At 35.8% G+C, this 18,706-nt stretch overlaps 1 protein-coding gene across 6 annotated transcripts in view; it reads right to left on the reverse strand.

Annotated features, from left to right (window-relative positions):
- Positions 1-239: 239 nt before the first annotated feature.
- LSM14A (LSM14A mRNA processing body assembly factor) overlaps positions 240-18,706 on the reverse strand; it is a 48,546-nt gene continuing 30,079 nt past the window's right edge. For 2 of the 6 annotated variants that reach the window (XM_077132216.1, XM_077132220.1), the window contains 6 exons: positions 18,407-18,469; positions 14,533-14,715; positions 12,759-12,930; positions 7,584-7,815; positions 1,414-1,470; positions 240-436 (listed from right to left, as the gene is read on the reverse strand). In XM_077132216.1, coding sequence (XP_076988331.1) covers positions 1,447-1,470; positions 7,584-7,815; positions 12,759-12,930; positions 14,533-14,715; positions 18,407-18,469 — 674 coding nt within the window. In that variant the 3' untranslated portion in view covers positions 240-436; positions 1,414-1,446. The remainder of the gene's footprint in view (positions 437-1,413; positions 1,471-7,583; positions 7,816-12,758; positions 12,931-14,532; positions 14,716-18,406; positions 18,470-18,706) is intronic. The other 4 variants (XM_077132221.1, XM_077132219.1, XM_077132218.1 and 1 more) reach the window with 3 other exon arrangements.

Here is an 18,706-nt window from a genome sequence, read left to right on the forward strand (position 1 = left end):
TATACACACAACCTTCTGTGGCTCAAAACACAGTATCACGGCCCCATCTGTAGGCAACTTGCAATAATTGCCAAATACAATTTAGTGATAAGAAAAATCCTCTCAGTGATGAAAAAATACTTATAAGTCCCACTGAAGTACTGCTTTAGTTTAACTATACATAAGAAATTACTTAACCTTCCACTATTCCAAATATATTTAATGCTCAACTTTTAAGATGAGCCCCCACCCACCCACCCCCAAGTAACTGCATTATATCTTTGAAATTAAGCAGAAAACAAAACAAAACAAAACCCAGTGCTGGTGACAAATATACAGCAAATTCACTTCTTCATTCTTCGCAAAGACTGAAACCAATTTCAGGACCATGAAGAGCTAGAAATTCACCTAGGTTCAAAGACTTGTTTGTAGACTATGCAGCAACTTTGTTGTCTTTCTAAAAAAAAGGGGAGAAAAAATTAGTTCATGTTCAAATTACTGATTTATTAACAAGTCTTTCTACTTGGCTTAAATATATTTTCAATTTCCTTTAAATATACCCTACCCTTTTACTTTCATTTATAAACGTGTTCACGGATTTCCAGGAAACACTTTATTTTTAAAGCTAGCAGTAACTCGTTATTTGTTAAATGTGTTTTTCAAAGTAGCAGAGATTAAAGCAGTGGTGTTATGGCTTGGTCCTGGCAAGAAAGTCATCCTAAAATGTGTTTTTTATCTATCTTTGTTTATTCTCCTAATTAAAAAAAAATTTAAACAATGATAAAACTTAAATTTCAACTTAGATGTCAAGCTCATTAAATTCATTTAACAATATACTTTGGTAAAATTTAACAAAACCTTCAACTTGGCAACATATTCTGGAAAAACCTCCATAAAATCTCCAAGTCTTTGATGTCTTTACTAAGCAAGTAAATACCATTTGTCTCCAAAATTTTACAATAGAAAGTAATGATTTAAAAATTCATTTAAAAAGGAGTAACTTTTAAATCTGAAATAGTTTCTGAAAAAACAGTAAGTTGGATGGGAAATTTAAAAAAAAGTAATCAGTGAGAAAGTAATAAAAATCTCAAGGAGTCTTATGCTTAAGACTACACCAAAAGCCTATATACAGTGCTAGAGCCAACATGATGGGGCTTCTATTTTCCTCAGTACCATTTACTATAACATACCTGATTTTTATTACTAAGTCTCACCCCCACTGTTAGAAATACTTTCCCTGGGTTAAAGACAACTTTATCTGTGTATAAAACAAGAAATCACCGTGTATAATGTTATTAAAATGCAAAACATATGGCATGGTGTAAATTGGTACAGAAAGAAATGAGCTGAAGATGAATGCATCCCCCCGCCCCCAAAAGCCAACCTTCACATCCCCCAATTTGCTTATTTATTAGGTTTTGTTTGTTTTTTTACCTTTCAGAAAGCTGTACGACTGATCCAGACCTTTTAGGGTCCAAAAGCTGTGGTTTTCTGAAAGGTAAAAAAAAAGAGAGAGATGGGGGTGGGAGAAACGAAAGAAAATAAAAGGAGAGGGAGAGGAAGAGTACCATGCTGAGTCATTTCCGATTCCTCATTGTCTCTGGAATGTTTCTGAAGCAACACAGACTCAAATGTAAGGCAATCGGTCTCACCCACCATGGTAACTCCTTGGTAGCAGCAAATGAAATAGGAACTGGCTACATTCTTATCATCCATACCCCTTCACCCCACCCCCACCTCAAAAAAATAAAAAAATAAAGCACCAAAAGACTAAACTCACCAAAAGTTCACGTTTCTAACATTATTATCCTTAAGGAAAACTGAGCTGAGGTAAAAAATAATGAAGTTCTAGTTTTGGTTCTATCAGTTCATTATCTAATCAAGAGAGTAACCCCTAGGGTTCTTCGTTTCCTAATCATCTAATGGGGTGGGAAGGAGTAGAAATCCTAGTTTGGCTGATTTTTTTCTAAGGAGTTCAAAAATCTATGTTCCTATCTTCACCCACGTTTTCATTAAAAAACGGGGTTTGCTTATCCTTACCTCAAATCTGTAATGGTTCATGCCAATAAAGTACAAAAAGTAAAGCTAACTCACCACACAAAGGCTGCTTAAAATGCCCCAGGCATCCATCTCAAGGTAAATCTCTAAATAATAGATCACTCACTATTTCCAACCCTCAACCGTACCAAGTAATAGGATTTAGAAGGTGTAGGCTGCTGAGTGAAGAGGGTTATTGAACTCTGCAATGGATAATCAAGGGCTACAAAGTGTACCTGCAGCCTCACTGAAGGTTTAAGTGCTATCTTCCTCATCAATATGCTAAGCATTCATGCTGAGCATGATGATTTATGCTGAGCCCACTATGGCTCCATACTCAGCTAGGTGTTTTGGTGCAAAGAAAAGTAGAATACATATTCACTAGTTCAAAGAGACTCCCAACTAGTTTGCAATTTAGAATGAAAAAAAAAACCCCAACATGTGTGCCAATGAAAGCAAATATAAAAGGATGTTAGAAAAGCGAAAATTAGTGTAGGAAGAATATGTTTCCAAGGGTAGGGCAAGACAATGAAAGATAAGAGTCGAATTTTAGCTGTATCTCTCTGCTGGATTGTAAATACTAAGAAGGCTAGAACCACATCTGCTTTGCTTCCCACCAATGCCCGGCACAGTGCCTGGCATATATGAAGAAGTCAGTATATTTGGTAAATAAATGATGAGTCAATTTGCTTGACTCAGGCTAAGGGGTAATGAGAAATGAAGCTGGATAAGTCAAGTGGGGACCTGGCCTTTACACAGTCAGGAGAGCAAGAAACTTTAGAAACTTTAGTGCCTTATAACCAAGAGAGCAATGACAGAAGGTCCAGTGAATCTATCACAATGTCAAACACTCAAGTAGAGGCTGAACCGAATGTCAGGGATACACTAGGGCAGGTAAACCGAATGTCAGGGATACACTAGGGCAGGTAAAGACTCAGGGAGACCCCCTGTAGAAGGCATTCTAATTCTATCATATATGTGATAGAGTTTTAACTAAAGGCTTGAAATGAACAGTGAGACAGTTTCAACAAAATGTTTGTATTAATAAGTGCATGTATAGTGCACACAGTAATTACTCAATGAAGGTCTGCTGATAAGTGCAAATGTGAAAGAGAAATGAGTCTGGTCATACACAGAAAACACTGACAATTATTTTTCCAAATATCTGAAAGACTAACATTTGCTTCTATATTCTGTGAATTCTCAAGACAAATAGGCAGAGGATCCAGGGAAAGAGATTTCCACTCAAATTATGTATATGTCTGTGAGATCTTAATAATATAGAGCATTCCTAGGTTGGGACAAATGCCCTTGGGAAGATTTAAGCCCCCAGCACCCATAAGGGGTGCTACAAATGAGGTTTATGATTTGGCCAGGAAGTCAAACTTCTCAGATGCGTTCCAGCAGAGAGTTTGGTAATCTTCTGAAAATAAAACTATATAATCCTCTTTCAAAAAATGTCAGAATTGAGGACTTGAAAGGTTTAGCCACTCATCTTAGGTCATATTAGCAATGATTATATAATTCTCATCTGGCTCCAAGTTTAATTTACTTTTATCTTAAACTGAGTTGACTCAATGTGGTCTTCAACAAGGAGATGTCATAGATTTCTGAACAGGTAAATTATGTACCCAAAGTGGATTAAAGAGAGACTGAAGGTCTGAAGATCAACCTGTGGATTATTATGGTAGTTGGCAGGAACACTTCAAATAAATGATTGTGATGATGGAGGAAATAAGCAATGATCATGGATGCCACTAGTGCGTGGGAGATAAGAACAGTGAACCACTGGCCAACACAGATCATTGGGAGGCAGAGCTGGGATAATGGGAAAGGTGATGAAGTCAGTCTGAGGAAGGTTATGTTTAGCTGATGGCAGGACACAAAGTAGAAGATAGAGAAATATGCATACATGACCCTAGAAGTCATATATACAAGAACAGAAGTTATGAATGAGCATGTTTACACAGTAGGGAGAAAGGGGAAACAAGAAGAGAAAAAGAAGAGAGAGAAAGAGGGAGCCAGTGAGGAGGCAGAAAGACTGAGAGAGAAACAGCTGAAAAAGGGAAGGAAAACACAGTGCTTGAAAAACAAAGAGAAAGGTGAGTTCTAAAAAAGGAGGGACAGTTGAAAATAAAAAAGAACAAAAAATGTCCGATGTCACCAAGTACAGGGAAATATACACAGTTCAAGATACCAGAGGGGTAGGGTGGGGAGATGTGCCCATAACAAACTACTATGCAGCCATTAAAATTATGTTGTAAAAATTTGCTGGAAAAAATCGGATATTAAAATGGACTTAAGTGTACTATTAAATGGCAAATAAAAATTGTTACATTAATTATAATGATTAGGAAAAATTATATTGTAGAATAATTGATTACGTGGAAAAATTGTGGTCACTGATAAGAAGTGCCTGCCCATGCAAAAAAAAAAAAAAAAAAAAAAATGGTGCTCACATATTATTAAATTGAATAACTGTATGGACCCAATTTGGCTTAAAAAAGAAACAAACATAAAAAAGATGTTATTGATGTGTGGTAAGACTACAAGGGATAAAAAAAATACTTCATTAAAAGGAAAAATGGATATTAAAAGTTTTGATTTATGTATCATGCCAAATGTTAAATATTTTGAATATCACCTGTAACCCTTACAAAAAAACACGTATGTCTGGAGTAATGACAATGTCCTAAAATTTATCATGGGGGTGTCTGCACAAATTTATTTGAGGTGATTTTAGTTTTTTACATGGGCAGGCACCGGGAACCGAAGCTGGTTCTCCAGCATGGCAGTTGAGAACTTTGCCTGCTGAGCCACCATGGCCCACCTTGTACAAATTTATGATGATACTTCAGATGGTTTGTATGGTGTGTGAATATATCTAAATAAAATTACATTAAGAAATTTTAAAATTAAAAAATAACATGATTTTAATTTTTCTTTTACTTATTTCGTTTCTACTTTAAAAGACTAATAATTTATTCATCCATTAAACAATTATATCTTTACTGCTTAATTTTGTGCCAGGCACTTCTAAAGACCCAAGAAAGATCAAAGATCCTGTACTCATGAGCTTATATGCTATAGGTGCTATGGAGAAGACAGACAAGTAATATACAAACACATATTTTAAATAGTACTGAAGAAAAATAAACCAGTGTACGCTTTCAATCTTGTATGCACATGTATGTGTGCAGGTGTGAAAAGGAGAGAGAAGTGCATGAACATATAAATATGAGTACTTTGGGAGCAAACTGATCATTCTAGGCAGAAGAAATGGGTGTAAAGGACCAGGGACAGGAATAAGCTTGGAGCTAAATAAGAGGAAGGCCTGCATATCTGCAGCAGGGTGAACAAAGTAAACAACAATCCTGCTGGCAACAAGGGACTAGAGTCAGACTAGAATTCTGACCTGGAAAGGCAGGCAGATCACGAACAGCCATATAGGTTGTTTTTATAAGGAAAAACGTATAAAAAATATTGGAGGAAAAAATTACCCAAGCAGGGTTGGTGGTTACCAGTGTCAACTACTGCAGAGGGATTAAGGGCAGATATTTGTGAAGACTACTGAATTTCGTAAGAGACCACTGGCTACCTCAAGAGCAGTAAAGATGATAAGGGCCATTCTGGAGTTTCTAAGAAAGTGCTCCAGCTCAGATGGCATTTTTGCAAGTTAGAAAAGTTTTATAGCTGCATCAGGACACTATGGCTAGAGAGCCCGAGCTAATGCCTTGAGGCTAATTTTCAGCAGTGTTGGCTGTGATAACAATACCAAAGCCATCAAAATCAAAAGTAAGACCATGGCCAAAAGCATGAATGCTGATTCTTCCAGAGGAATCTCAACAAAGGCTAGTTTTAAACACTAGAAATAAAATTTCCACCAGCAGCTCTGTTTCCACCTACCCTCTGCTATCCTTAAAAGACCTCTTAACAAGGAGATTTTGATCTTTTCTGAGATTGATTACACAATCTCCTCTGCACCACGACTCAAATCAGTAACTAGGATAGTCACACTGACTTGATTTACAGACTCCTTTTAAATATAAATAAATTACACGCTTAAGCATACGATACAGAATACAATTCTCTAGCAGTAGTCCCAAATGCTAACATATGAAATTTAAGACCATGGTGAAGTAAGAAAACCACTGAAAACGTATTGAATTTTCCAGAGAACTAAATTAAGATTACTGACTCAGGAACCAACTTGCTAGAGGTTTAAAACTTAGCACCATCGCCTACTAGCTATGTGACCTTAGACAAATTACTTAATATTTCTATGCCTATGTGCTGGTTTGAAAGGATGTATGTCCCCTAGAAAAGCCATGTTTTAATCTAAATCCCATTTCATAAAAGCAGAATAATCCCTATTCAATACTGTTATGTTTGAAACTGTAATCAGATCATCTCCCTGGAGATGTAATCTAATCAAGAGTGGTTGTTAAAATGGATTAGGTGACGACATGTCTCCACCCATTTGGGTGGGTCTTGAGTTTCTGGAGTCCTATAAAAAAGGAAATATTTTGAAGAATACAAGATTTGGAGAGAGCAGAGAATGGTGCAGCACCATGAAGCAGAGAGTCCATGAGCCAGTGACCTTTGGAGATGAAGGAGGAAAATGCCTCATGAAACTGGAAGCCAGGAGAGAAAGCTAGCAGATGATGCTGTATTTGCCCTGTGCCACGTTTGCCATGTGCCCTTCCAGCTGAGAGAAGCCCTGACTGTGTTCGCCACGTGCCTTCTCACTTGAGAGAGAAACCCTGAACTTCATCGGCCTTCTTGAACCAAGGTATGGAACCGTGGATGGATGCTTTTGATTGGACATTTCTATAGACTTGTTTTAACTGGGACATTTTCTCGGCCTTAGAACTGTAAACTAGCAACTCATTAAATTCCCCTTTTTAAAAGCCATTCCGTTTCTGGTATACTGCATTCCGGCAGCTAGCAAACTAGAACAGTCTATTTCCTCATTTTTAAAATGGGGATAATAATAGGAGAACTGATATGAGGTTTAAATGAGCTAATATGTGAAAAACATTTAGAACAACGCCTAGCACACGCTAAAATACTATATAACTGTATAACTGTTAGTTGCTACTAAATGAAAAGGGTATGTCCAACCTACTGTTTTGGTATACAAATCTATTTTGCAATATGATAAATAAAGGTGATAATATATACTATATCTTTTTTTCCATTTAATAATGCATTACTTAGCCTGCCCTCTCTCCCTACAAAAGAAGTAACTCTAAACCTGTTTCTAAAAATTGGGGAGTGGGGTATGGGGGTATACTTTTGAAATCTTAAAAGTCTAGGAACCATGGTTCCATAATAAAAAGATAAAAAAGAACACATCTACACACACATCTACAATTTACTTTCTTCATTTGTAAAGAAAAGTTTTTAAAAAGTTGGTCTCATTAGCCAAGTTCCTTAAAAGTATAAAAAAACATCCCAAGTGTATCCTTTACAGAAAAGTCAAAATGGAAACTATTCAAATGCCCTTAAGAAAATTCACCTCAAACAGATAACTGCATGCCAACCCCAAAGCATATAATACTTACCCTATATTCAAAATCTGCAAACTCTCTGCCGCCACGACCCCCTCTAAATCCGCCACGAAATCCTCGAGGGGTGGTAAAGATACCACCTCTGCCACCACCACGCCCTCTGCCACCACGGAAACCGAGACCTCCCCTGCCTCTGTACCCGCCACGGCCACGATTTGGACGAAGTGGGATTCCAAATGTTTCAGCATTTAACCTTCTTTCTTCAGCCCAGGTTGGTCTCCGTTCTCTATTATAAAAACAAAGGTTTCAATAAATCAGGCTTAAAAGAATATTCCTCAGCAAGAAAATGTAGGACTCGTTCCCAAATTAAGGTCGTAATTCCTAAAGTTCAAATAAAAACAACCATCTTGTCTAAAGTCATCATGAGCTGTCCATGGAATATGAAATCATTATGTTTCTATAAGATTCTGTTAACTTTATGTGAAGACAACTATAGTTTCCTGCAAATAAAGTTAAAATAAACATCACAGACAAAATATAATAGGAATTCAGGTAAGATGGGATTGGCAATTGATTCCACTCTTCACTTAGCTCCAGTGGAAGGGACTGGAGCTAATGCCAGGCACTAAACCCTGTCTCAGGAAACAAAGAGATAGTGGGTATGTGCTTAACTCTCCAGTATGCTCCTAGCCTAATTTCTGGATTTGATGAAAACAATTAATCCAGCATGTGTCTGAAATGCTGCTGCTGTTCTCCCAAACAGACAAAATATAGGACTCAGAATCATCCCTATGCAGGTTTAAATCTGAAGTAGATAATCACCAAAAGGTGGCACCAAACTGAAGCCAAGACAAGGACAATTTGGACCGGACAGCTGAATTTCTAGAATTCTCAGCTTGCTATGCTGGGTTCTTTAATTAGCCCTGCAATTTGACACATTCACATTCACCACAATAAGGGAAAATTTTACTGTATCAGCTAACTTTATAACAGTATTAGCACTTTTGAATTCATTTGAACTACAATGTAGAGGGGTAAATAAGAAGGTCTTAGATGTTATGCTTCTATTTTCTTTTTTAATTTTCATTGTGCTAACAGGTATACCAAGCAAAATTTCCATTTTAACCATTTCATACATACTAATTACATTCATAGTATTGAGCTACCATTAACACCATCCATGCTTCTGTTTTAATTACTAATTTTGTGAATGTGAATGCACCTTCAAACAAAAGTTTATAGTTGGATGCAGCAAAAGGCAGTGCTGAGAGGGAAATTTATAGCTCTAAATGCTTGGAATAAAAAAGGAGAGGCCCTGCCCCAATTGAGATGGTGGAGTGAGAAGCTTATGCTTCATGCTTGTGTTCCCCAACAGAAGTTTTGAACAACCAGCAAGAATTGGCAGAAACATCTTTCTCAAAGGTCCAGAAAACAGATAAAGAACTGCAGGAAAATCCTGAGTTAAGGAAAGGACAACTAAAAGGGTAGCATAAACCTTCTTTGCACAAGTGAAAAAGCTAATTGTCAGATTTATATGGAAGAATCAGGGGCCCTAAATAGCTAAAGCGATCTTAAGAAAGAAGAATGAAGTTGGAGGACTCACACTTCCCAATCTTAAAACTTTTATAAAGGGACAATAATAAAAAACGAGTGTGGTACTGAGTTGCTGAATTGTAATTCAGTAGCATTGGTCATTGTGTAAAATTACATAGCAAAAGAAAAAAGAAAAAAATGTCGGTTGCCTGAGTTTGTATGTATCTACTTTTGAATATTTCATTTTGTGTGTATATATTTCTGACAATACTACACTGTCTTGGTTAACCTACCTCTATTGTAAGTCTTAAAATTGGGAGAGTCCAATACCAGTGGTCAAGAAGACAGGAGGAAAGGGGTATGGAATGTTTGGGTTTTTTTTTTTCCCTACTTATTTCTTTTTCTGGAGTAATGCAAATGATCTAAAAATGATCATGGTGCTGAATGCACAACTATGCAATGATACTGTAAACCACTGACTGTGTATTTTGGATGGACTATATGATGTGTGAATATATCTCAATAAAATTACATAAAAAAAAGCATGGTATTGACACAAGGACAGACATACAGAACAATGGAATAGAACTAAGAAATCTGAAATCAACCCTCACACTCATGGCCAATTGATTTTTGGCAAGATGGCAAAGATCATTCTCAATTGAGAATGAACAGTCTCTTCAATATATGGTGCTAGGAAAAACAAATATCCATTTGCAAAAAAAAAAAGGAGGACCATTTACACAAAAATCAACTCAAAGTGGATCAAAGACCTAAATATAACAGCTAGCACTATCAAACTCCTACGAGAAAACATAAGGAAGCATCTTCAGCCTGTTAGACAATGGTTTCTCAGACCATATACCCAAACTACAAGCTACAAAAGAAAAAATAGATAAATGGGACCTCATCAGAATTAAAACTGTTTGTTCCTTGAGGACTATTATCATGAAAGTAAAACGACAACCTACACAATAGGAGAAGATATTGAAAACCACAGATCTGATAAAGGATTAATATCTAGAATATATAAAGAAATCCTTCAAAACATAAACACAATCAACCTTTAAAAAATAGGCAAAAAAAAAAAATGGCAAACAACTTGAACACATTTCTCCAAAAATATACAAATGGCTAGAAAGCACATGAAAAAAATGTTCATCATTAGCTATCAGGGGAATGCAAATCAAAACCATAATAAGATACCATTTCATACCTATTAGGATGGCTGCTATTAAAAAAAATGGAAAAAGCAACTGTTGGAAAGGATATAGAGAAATAGTAACACTCATTCATTGCTGGTGGTGATGTAAAATGGTACAACCATTATGGAAGACAGTTCCATAGAAAGCTAAGTATAGAACTATCATATGACTTGGCAATCCCACTACTAGGTATATACTCCAAAGAACTGAAAGCAGGGACTTAAACAGATATTTGCACACTGTGTTCTTAGTGGTGTTACTCACAATTACCAAAAGATGAAAGCAATCCAAGTGCCCATCAACCAACGAATGGATAAACAGAACCTAGTATATACACACATGGAATGTTATTCAACCATAAAAAGGAATGAAGTCCTGATACATGCAACATCATAAACCTTGAAGACATTACATCGAGTAAAATAAACCAGACACAAAAGGACAAATGCCATATGATTTCACTAACTTGAAACAAACAGAATAAGCTAACTCGGAGTCAGAATCTAAAATCCAGGTTGTGGGATATTAAGGCTTAAAATATACAGGGTTCCTATTAGCAATGATGGAAACGTTTTGGTCATGGATGATGGTGATGGTAGCACAACACTGTGAATGCAATTATGAGCACTGAAATAGATACCTAAATATGATTAAAAGGGGGGGGGGGAATGTTAAATATGGTAACATAAAAATTTTTTAAAATCCTTGGAACTACACTACCAAACAGTGACCCATAGGTTAAACCATGAACTCTGATGACACAATTAAAGAATTATTAAAATTACAAAAGTGTGCTATCACTGACTATAACAAATGTCCCACACCAATGCAGGATGTTGGTGGTAGGGTAGTATATATGAATCCTGTATTTTAGGCACGATTGTTCTGTAAACCCACAACTTCTCTGATAATAATTTCACAAAAAAGAAAAACAAAAGTTGACTGTGATGGCAGTTGCACAGGTATATGATAGTATTGTGAAAAAATATTTAATTCCTTTTACATGGTAAAGGAATTAATTAAATACTTAAAAAAACAGCAGTAGGATGTCCTGGGGCCCTTGCTGATCACTCTCCTCTCACAGTATGGATCCCTAGTAACCCTTGTGCACATACTAGGAGCATGTATATCTGACTCAATCTGTCTGTTGATGGCCTGGGGGATTCACTGTGTCAGAACTTGTCCTGAGTATAGAGGCAGCCCAGGGAACTCTCCTACAGAACACTGTGGGAAAGGCAATAGAACATATAGCCTGGGCAAAGAATTGGCAGCTATAGGACAAGTGCAGTGCCCGGGACCAAGAGGATACTGTTTCCTAAGAAAGAGGGGGCTTTCAGAACAAAGTAAATGGGGGAAAGTCCATGAAAAGATGCTCAATATCATTAGCCATCAGGGAAATGTAAATCAAAACCACAAGATACCATTTCACATCCACTCCAATGGATATTCTTCAAAATATGGAAAATAACAAGTGTTGGAGAGGATGCGGGAAATAGGAACACTCATTCATTGCTGGTGGGAATGTAAAATGGTGCAGCTAATTTTAAAGAGTTTGGTGATTCCTCAAAAATCTGAAAATAGAATTAACATACATACAACCTGGCAATCCCACTGCTGGGTACAGACCCCCCAAAAATGAAAGCAGAAACTTTAGCAAATATTTCCACACTGATGTTCACAGTGGCATTATTCAAAATTGACAGAAGATGGATGCAACCCAAGTGTTCATTAATAAAAATGTTAGCAAAATGTGGTATATACATGTAATAGAGTTTTATTCAGCCATAAAAAGGAACGAAGTTCTGATACACGTGGCAATATGGATGAATCACCTTGATGACATCATGTTGAGTGAAATCAGACACAAAAAGAAAATACTGTTATGATATCATGTGATTCAGAAATGTCACTGGGGGTGAGGTGGGGTAAGGAATAGGGAGTTAATGCTTTTTGTGTTTGTGTTCAGGTTGATAAGTTTTGGTAATAGATGGTGGCAATGGCTGCATTATGAATGCAATCAACACTATACTATAAAGAGTTAAAATGGGAAATTTTAAGCTGTATACATGTTAACAAAATAAAAAATTTAAAAACCTTATAACTGTAAAACACAGTGAACCCTAATATAAACTATGAATTATAGTTAACAGTATAATTATAATAATGTCTCATCAATTTTAAGCACCAAACTAAAGCAAAGTGCTAATAATAAGGAAATGGTGTGTGTAAGGGGGATATACATATAGGATGTATGTATTTGCTGCAAGATTTATCTATAAACCAACAATTTTTCTTAAAAAAAAAAGTACATGGTTAATTCTTCTTTTCAAGAAATAATATGATTTACATTTTAGTATATATTTTTTGAGCAAAACAAAGGATTAAAAATTGTGGACATTAGGTATTTTTAGGTATTCATTAAATCTGAATTATAATAAACCATTTATACTTTGACATCAAAAGATCATAGGAGCAAATTAAAATACTGTACCTATTATCATCACAAGAAATATTATCAAAGAAGGATTTAGTTTTGTCATAATAGCAATTAGGTCCAAGCGGATCTTCTTCATCAGCATTTCCTTCACTGTTTTGGGTATCAACTCCTGAGTCTCCTTTATCTTCACCATTTATAGGCTTCTCCTGTTTCTCAAGTTTATCTTCTAATGAAAAACAAGCACATACCATGAAAGTCAAGATTTGTACTAAATAGTATTAAACACCTACACCTAAGACTCAGAGTTGGAGTTCTGTAGCTCTGAAATTCAGCACTGCAACATACAACAACTGTTAAGGAAACCGGACAGAGATCAGACTTCAATTAGAGATAAGAATGAAGTCGATCTGGTCAGGACTAAGGTAAATCAGAATACAGAGGAAAGGACGACATTGTCTCTATTTTAGTACTTCACTTACTGTATGAGACCAAAGGAAGGGAGGTTTATTTTGCCCCAAACCTAAATCTGCTGCAGCACATAATCTAACCCAATCTGTCTGGATAGTTCTTGGGTTGATCCTTAAACAACCCAAACAAATGGAGCCAAGAATAAGAAAGAGGGCTTGTAATTCTGTATAGCTCAATATAGAATTACATCTGGATACATCCCAGAGTATGCTGGGCAGATAATTAAAAAGGACTTCTCCCTTGAAGAACAGGAGAAAAAATATGGAACTATTAAGCTTTACCACTAGGAAAACCACAATACTGTCTCAAACATTAGGGGCTCCCAAGTCAATAGGCCAAGCCCTTGATCTTGAGGCTTGCTCTTGTGAAGCTTATTTCTATAGCAGAGAAACTAAACCTACTTATAATTATGCTGAAGAATTACTTCCAAAAACCTCTTTTGTGGCTCAGATGTGGCCTCTCTCTATCTAAGCCCAACTCTTCAAGGAAAATCATTACCTTCTTGCTTACATGGGACATGAGATCCAGGGGTGAAAGTCTCCCTGACAACATGGAACATGACTCTCAGGGTTAAGCCTGGCCCGAGCACATGGGACTGACAATACCTTTCTGACCAAAAGGGGGAAAAGAAATGTAATAAAATAAGTTATAAATGGTTGAGACAGTTCAAATAGGGTCAAGAAGCTATTCTGCAGGCTACTTTTATGCAAGCTTCAGCTAGATACTGCTAAGTGCCACCTTTCGCCAAACCCCAACCAAAACCACTCCTCTTAAGCCTAAAGAACATCTAGGGCTCTATCTGAGACTCTACAAAAGTTTCATGCACCAAGATTACTTTCTAGAAACCCACAACCTCACAGATGGGTTCCTAGACCAGATAAGTTCTAAAACCCAGAGGGGCCAGCCTTTACAAGAACATCAACTTGTTTCATCCTCTTATCCTATATTATTGACACCCCTTTCCAACATGAAAAAGTTGGAATGGATGTAGTCCAGATATCCTAAAAAATTGGGAGAAGGATCAAACGAAAAGGAGGAGTTATGAGAGAGAAGATAGGATTTAACAAATGAGTATGACTGCTGAATCATTATACTGACATATCTTTTAGTCTCCAAGGTCTTGGAGAAACTAGAAGGAAAAACCTTAAGTTGTGGAAATGTAACCCATACCAAACTCTGAAATCTGTTCTATAACTGCTTGCTACAATGTACTTTGAAATTTATTGATTTTTTTGTATATATGTTATATTTCACAATAAATAATATAAAAAACAAAAGATTAAATATCTAATTTGAAAAACATCCTTAATTCACAGGTCAAAAACAAGATTAAGTTCTGAGGAGAAAACCTAAAATTTACCTTTTAATTTAAGTTTATTATGAAATTCTCTATCAATTTCCTCCTTATTAAATTGTGCATTTGCACTTTCAAAGTCAAAGTCTTTCTCAAATTTCATTGGACCATCTCGTCGAATACCAAATCTTCCTCTGCCACCTCGATGGCCCCCACGTCCTCTCCTTGTTGCTGAAGGAGCACCTGGAACTATGAAAATAAAGAATATATACAAAGGACATTAAATACACAACAGCTAGTTCAGGACAGAAGTTGCTATTGTGGTCTTTACATTACACGGTCAAAAACAGAAATACTGAAAATCTGCATACACAATACCATTTTTTTTAATATAAAATAAGAAATTAAGTTTTACTAGTTTTTAACATACAGACTGAAATACAACACTTAAAGTTCTAAAATATTTATTTATATATGTGGGGCCCACTTTCATAATTGTGTTACTGACAGAGTATACAAACTAGTTTGGAGACTTCTGCACTAAATTAATGTTTGCTTAAGGGCAGGGATTTGTTCTCATTAGTGCAGTATTCCTAATATCTATTAAGTTTCTGGCACAGAGTAGGTTCTCAAAATCTAGGAAGCCTTTTACGGAAAGGATCATAGGAACCAAAATTTACAGTAATAAAAGAAAAATGAGTACTAACTAGCACAAACTGCAAAGTAGGAGGTGCTACTTCCACATCACAGATAAAGCAACAGACGAAAAGCACCAGGTCTCGCTGATTCCAAACACTTTCTATTTCACCTTTACTGTCTCCTCCCTAAATGGCTCCATATTATTCAAGTCTTCCTGTACCGATCTTTACTCTTTCTACAATATAACACAATTGAAAGGATTTAAATCAACTGTATGACCTATGATAAAGCAATACTAAAGTAGCATAATTTATAATGAAAACTTGAGAACCAAAATATCCAACACAAGAGGAATGAATTAGAAGTAAAAAATCAAAAGAGGAGAATGGAATAGGGTCTAATATGAGTAAACAGAAAAATGCAGAGCACAAAACAGTCTCAATTCAATAACCATAATTATGTGAATTGTTCCACACACATTGACAAAGATCAGGAGTGACTACAGGTTGGTGTTTGCTAAGGTTTGGCAAACTGTCTTGAGTCTGAGGAAACAAACCACAAAAACCACTGTGGCAACAAATCCAGATATTTTCTATGGCATACAGCACATATAAAAACTTACTGGAGCTATTATATAATATATTACATTATATATAATAGATTGCTTAGATTGTAAGCTCTTATAGCAGGCACACTGAGTCCGGAGTGGTAATTGTTATTTCTGGATTTTGAGAGGATGTTCTATATAGCTATAACCTGGTATTCAGAGATAAGAATGAAGCTGATCAGGTCCGAAGTAAGGTAATTCAGAACACAGGGTAAGGAAGACATTGTCTATATTTTAGAACCACACCTACTCTTTGAGACTAAAAGAGAGGTTTATTTTATCCAGAACCGAAATTTTCTGCAGCATATAATCTAATTCAATCTGTCTGGATAGCTCATTTGAACAATCAAAACACAAGGAGCCCAGAATAAAAATGAGGGGTTTTAACCCTGTATAGCTTAATGTAACACCTGGATAAATCCTAGAATATTTTAAGCAGATAAGCAAAAAGTATCAGCAGAGCCCCTTGAGGAATGGGAGAAAAAAGATGGAACTATTAAACTTTACCATCAGGGAATCTCCTGATACTGTGTACAACATCAGGCCAAGGGACACCCAAATCAACAGGCCAAGCCCTTGATCTTGACGCTTACTCTTGCGAAGTTTACGTAGGTATGCCTAAGAGTTACTTCTGGAAGACCTCCTTTGTTGCTCAGATGTGGCCCCACTCTCTCTAAGCCTACCTCTAAGTGAAATGATTGCCTTCCCCACTACGTGGGACATGACATTCAGGGTAAAAGTCTCCCTGGCAACACAGGAGATGACTCCCAGGGATAAGTCTGGTCTTGCCACCATGGGATCAAAAATTCTATCCTAACCTAAAGAGGGAAAAGAAGTGTAACTAATAAAGTATCAGTGGCTGACAAACGTCAAAAAGAGTCAAGGCACTACTCTGGTGGTTGCTTTTACACAAGTTTCAGTTAGACACTGCACCTATCATAACTTGCCAAACTCCAACCAAAACCAATTCAGCCAACCCTAAAGAACACCTGGGGCAATATATACGATTCTACAAAGTTTCCATATACTAGGGTAACTCTCCAGAAACCTACAACCTCCAGATGGGTCCCTGGACCAGGTAAGTCCTGACACCTAGAGGGCCCAGCCTTGTTCCACTTCCCTACCCTATATTAGTGACAGTCCCTTCCAACATGAAAAATTCAGAATGGGCATAGCCCAAATACCCCTAACGAGTGGGATAGAAAGATCAAAGGTGATGGTGGAGTTATACAGAGAAGGTAGGGTTTAACAAATGAATATGATTACTGAATTCTTAAACTGATATTTCTTTCAGTCTCCAGTATCTCAGAGCAGCTAGAAGTAAAAACCTAAATTTGTGGAATTGTTCAAACTCTAAAATATGTTCTACGATTAACTGTTGTGTTGTGCTTTGGAATTTATTGTTTTTTTTTTGTATACATGTTATTTTTCACAAAAAAAGAAAAAAGTTGGTTGCAATGATAAAAAAAATATTTATTTCTTTTAGCCTCCTATATTCTGAAGCAGCCAGAAGGAAAAATCTGAGATGATAGTATGGTAGCCTATGACAAACTCTGGGATGTGTCCTATAACTACTTATTGAAGAGTGCTTTTTTTCTTTCTTTGCTTTGTATATATGTTATGTTATACAATTTAAAAAGTTAAAAAAAAATTTACTGGAGTTATAGATTTATAAATCTACAATAATTATAAATCAACTATTTAAATTAATAACCAATAAACAAAACCAATAATATCAATAATTTAACTACTAATTAATGTTGATTAGAATACTAGAATTAATATTATAGTATATTTATGTATTTACAAACTCGTCTGGCTCCCTAAAATTACATGAAAGATCACTTTTAAATGACAGCCTATATTAAAGTTACTTTTCATTGTTTTTAATTTGGAAGAGTTTTTATTAAAATTTATTCTCTAGTAATAAATTGAAGATATTAATAAAATGGATGATTCATGGCTAAATCACAGATAAAAGAGAAATATAAAAATCTTATTAAATCATGAAGGAAAATTAGTTGCTCTAGAAACAAATATTTTAATGAGAAAGCATTTCAAGCTTTTAAGGTATTTATTCATAAGAGCATAGAAAACAATGAAAAGCATCAATTATTATAATGCTACATGAAATGGATACAAAAACATAAACAGAAATGAGAGTCAAAAGAAGCCATACAGAAACGTAAATATAAATGCACAAATCCTACTAGCATATAAAACTAAATAATATATTAAGACAATCATCTACCATCAAGTAGGGTTTATTCCAGGAAGGCAGAGATGATTTTTAAGAAACATTTAGTTTAAAATAATCATAGACACAAGAAAGTGAAAAATAGTACAGAGTGGACAAAAAGTACACATCATCCATGTTCCCCTCCAGTAACATCTTATATAACTATTGCACATCATCAAAACCAGGAAATTGACTGTGGGACAATATAAATAATTACAAACCTTTAGTTAGGTTTCACCAATTTTTACATACAATCACTTTTGGGGTGGGTATGCCTCTGTGTTTAGTTCTAAGATGTTATCATATGTATAGATTCCCATAATCTAGATAAAAGAACTGTTTTGTCATCTTATGCAACTTCTTTATAGACACCAATCACTGCATTTCATTTTTTTAATAGTAACTAGTTCTCCCCATTAAGAAACACATATGGCTTTCATGTCCAACTAACTTACCTACTTGTCTCTTATCATTTCTGAGTTGCTCATTTTCTGGCCTTGAGACTTTGTGTGCTTCAGCTACAGAAACATGTAAAGTGACAAATCAACTTGGGATACATAAGGAAAAACTTCTGTAAGGTTTGAAATGGGGAAAGCCCCCCAAAACAGAACCTGTGCAATGCCCACAAAAATCTATATATACACCCCCCCACCAGTTTGAGTCAAACTTGAAAGACTGAACATTCAGTTCAGTTTAAACTTTCTAGGACCATTCATATAAAGTAAATCCTTTTGTGATAATGAGGTGAATGGAAG

Source organism: Tamandua tetradactyla, chromosome 16 (assembly GCF_023851605.1).
Source record: "Tamandua tetradactyla isolate mTamTet1 chromosome 16, mTamTet1.pri, whole genome shotgun sequence".
NCBI lineage: Eukaryota > Metazoa > Chordata > Mammalia > Pilosa > Myrmecophagidae > Tamandua > Tamandua tetradactyla.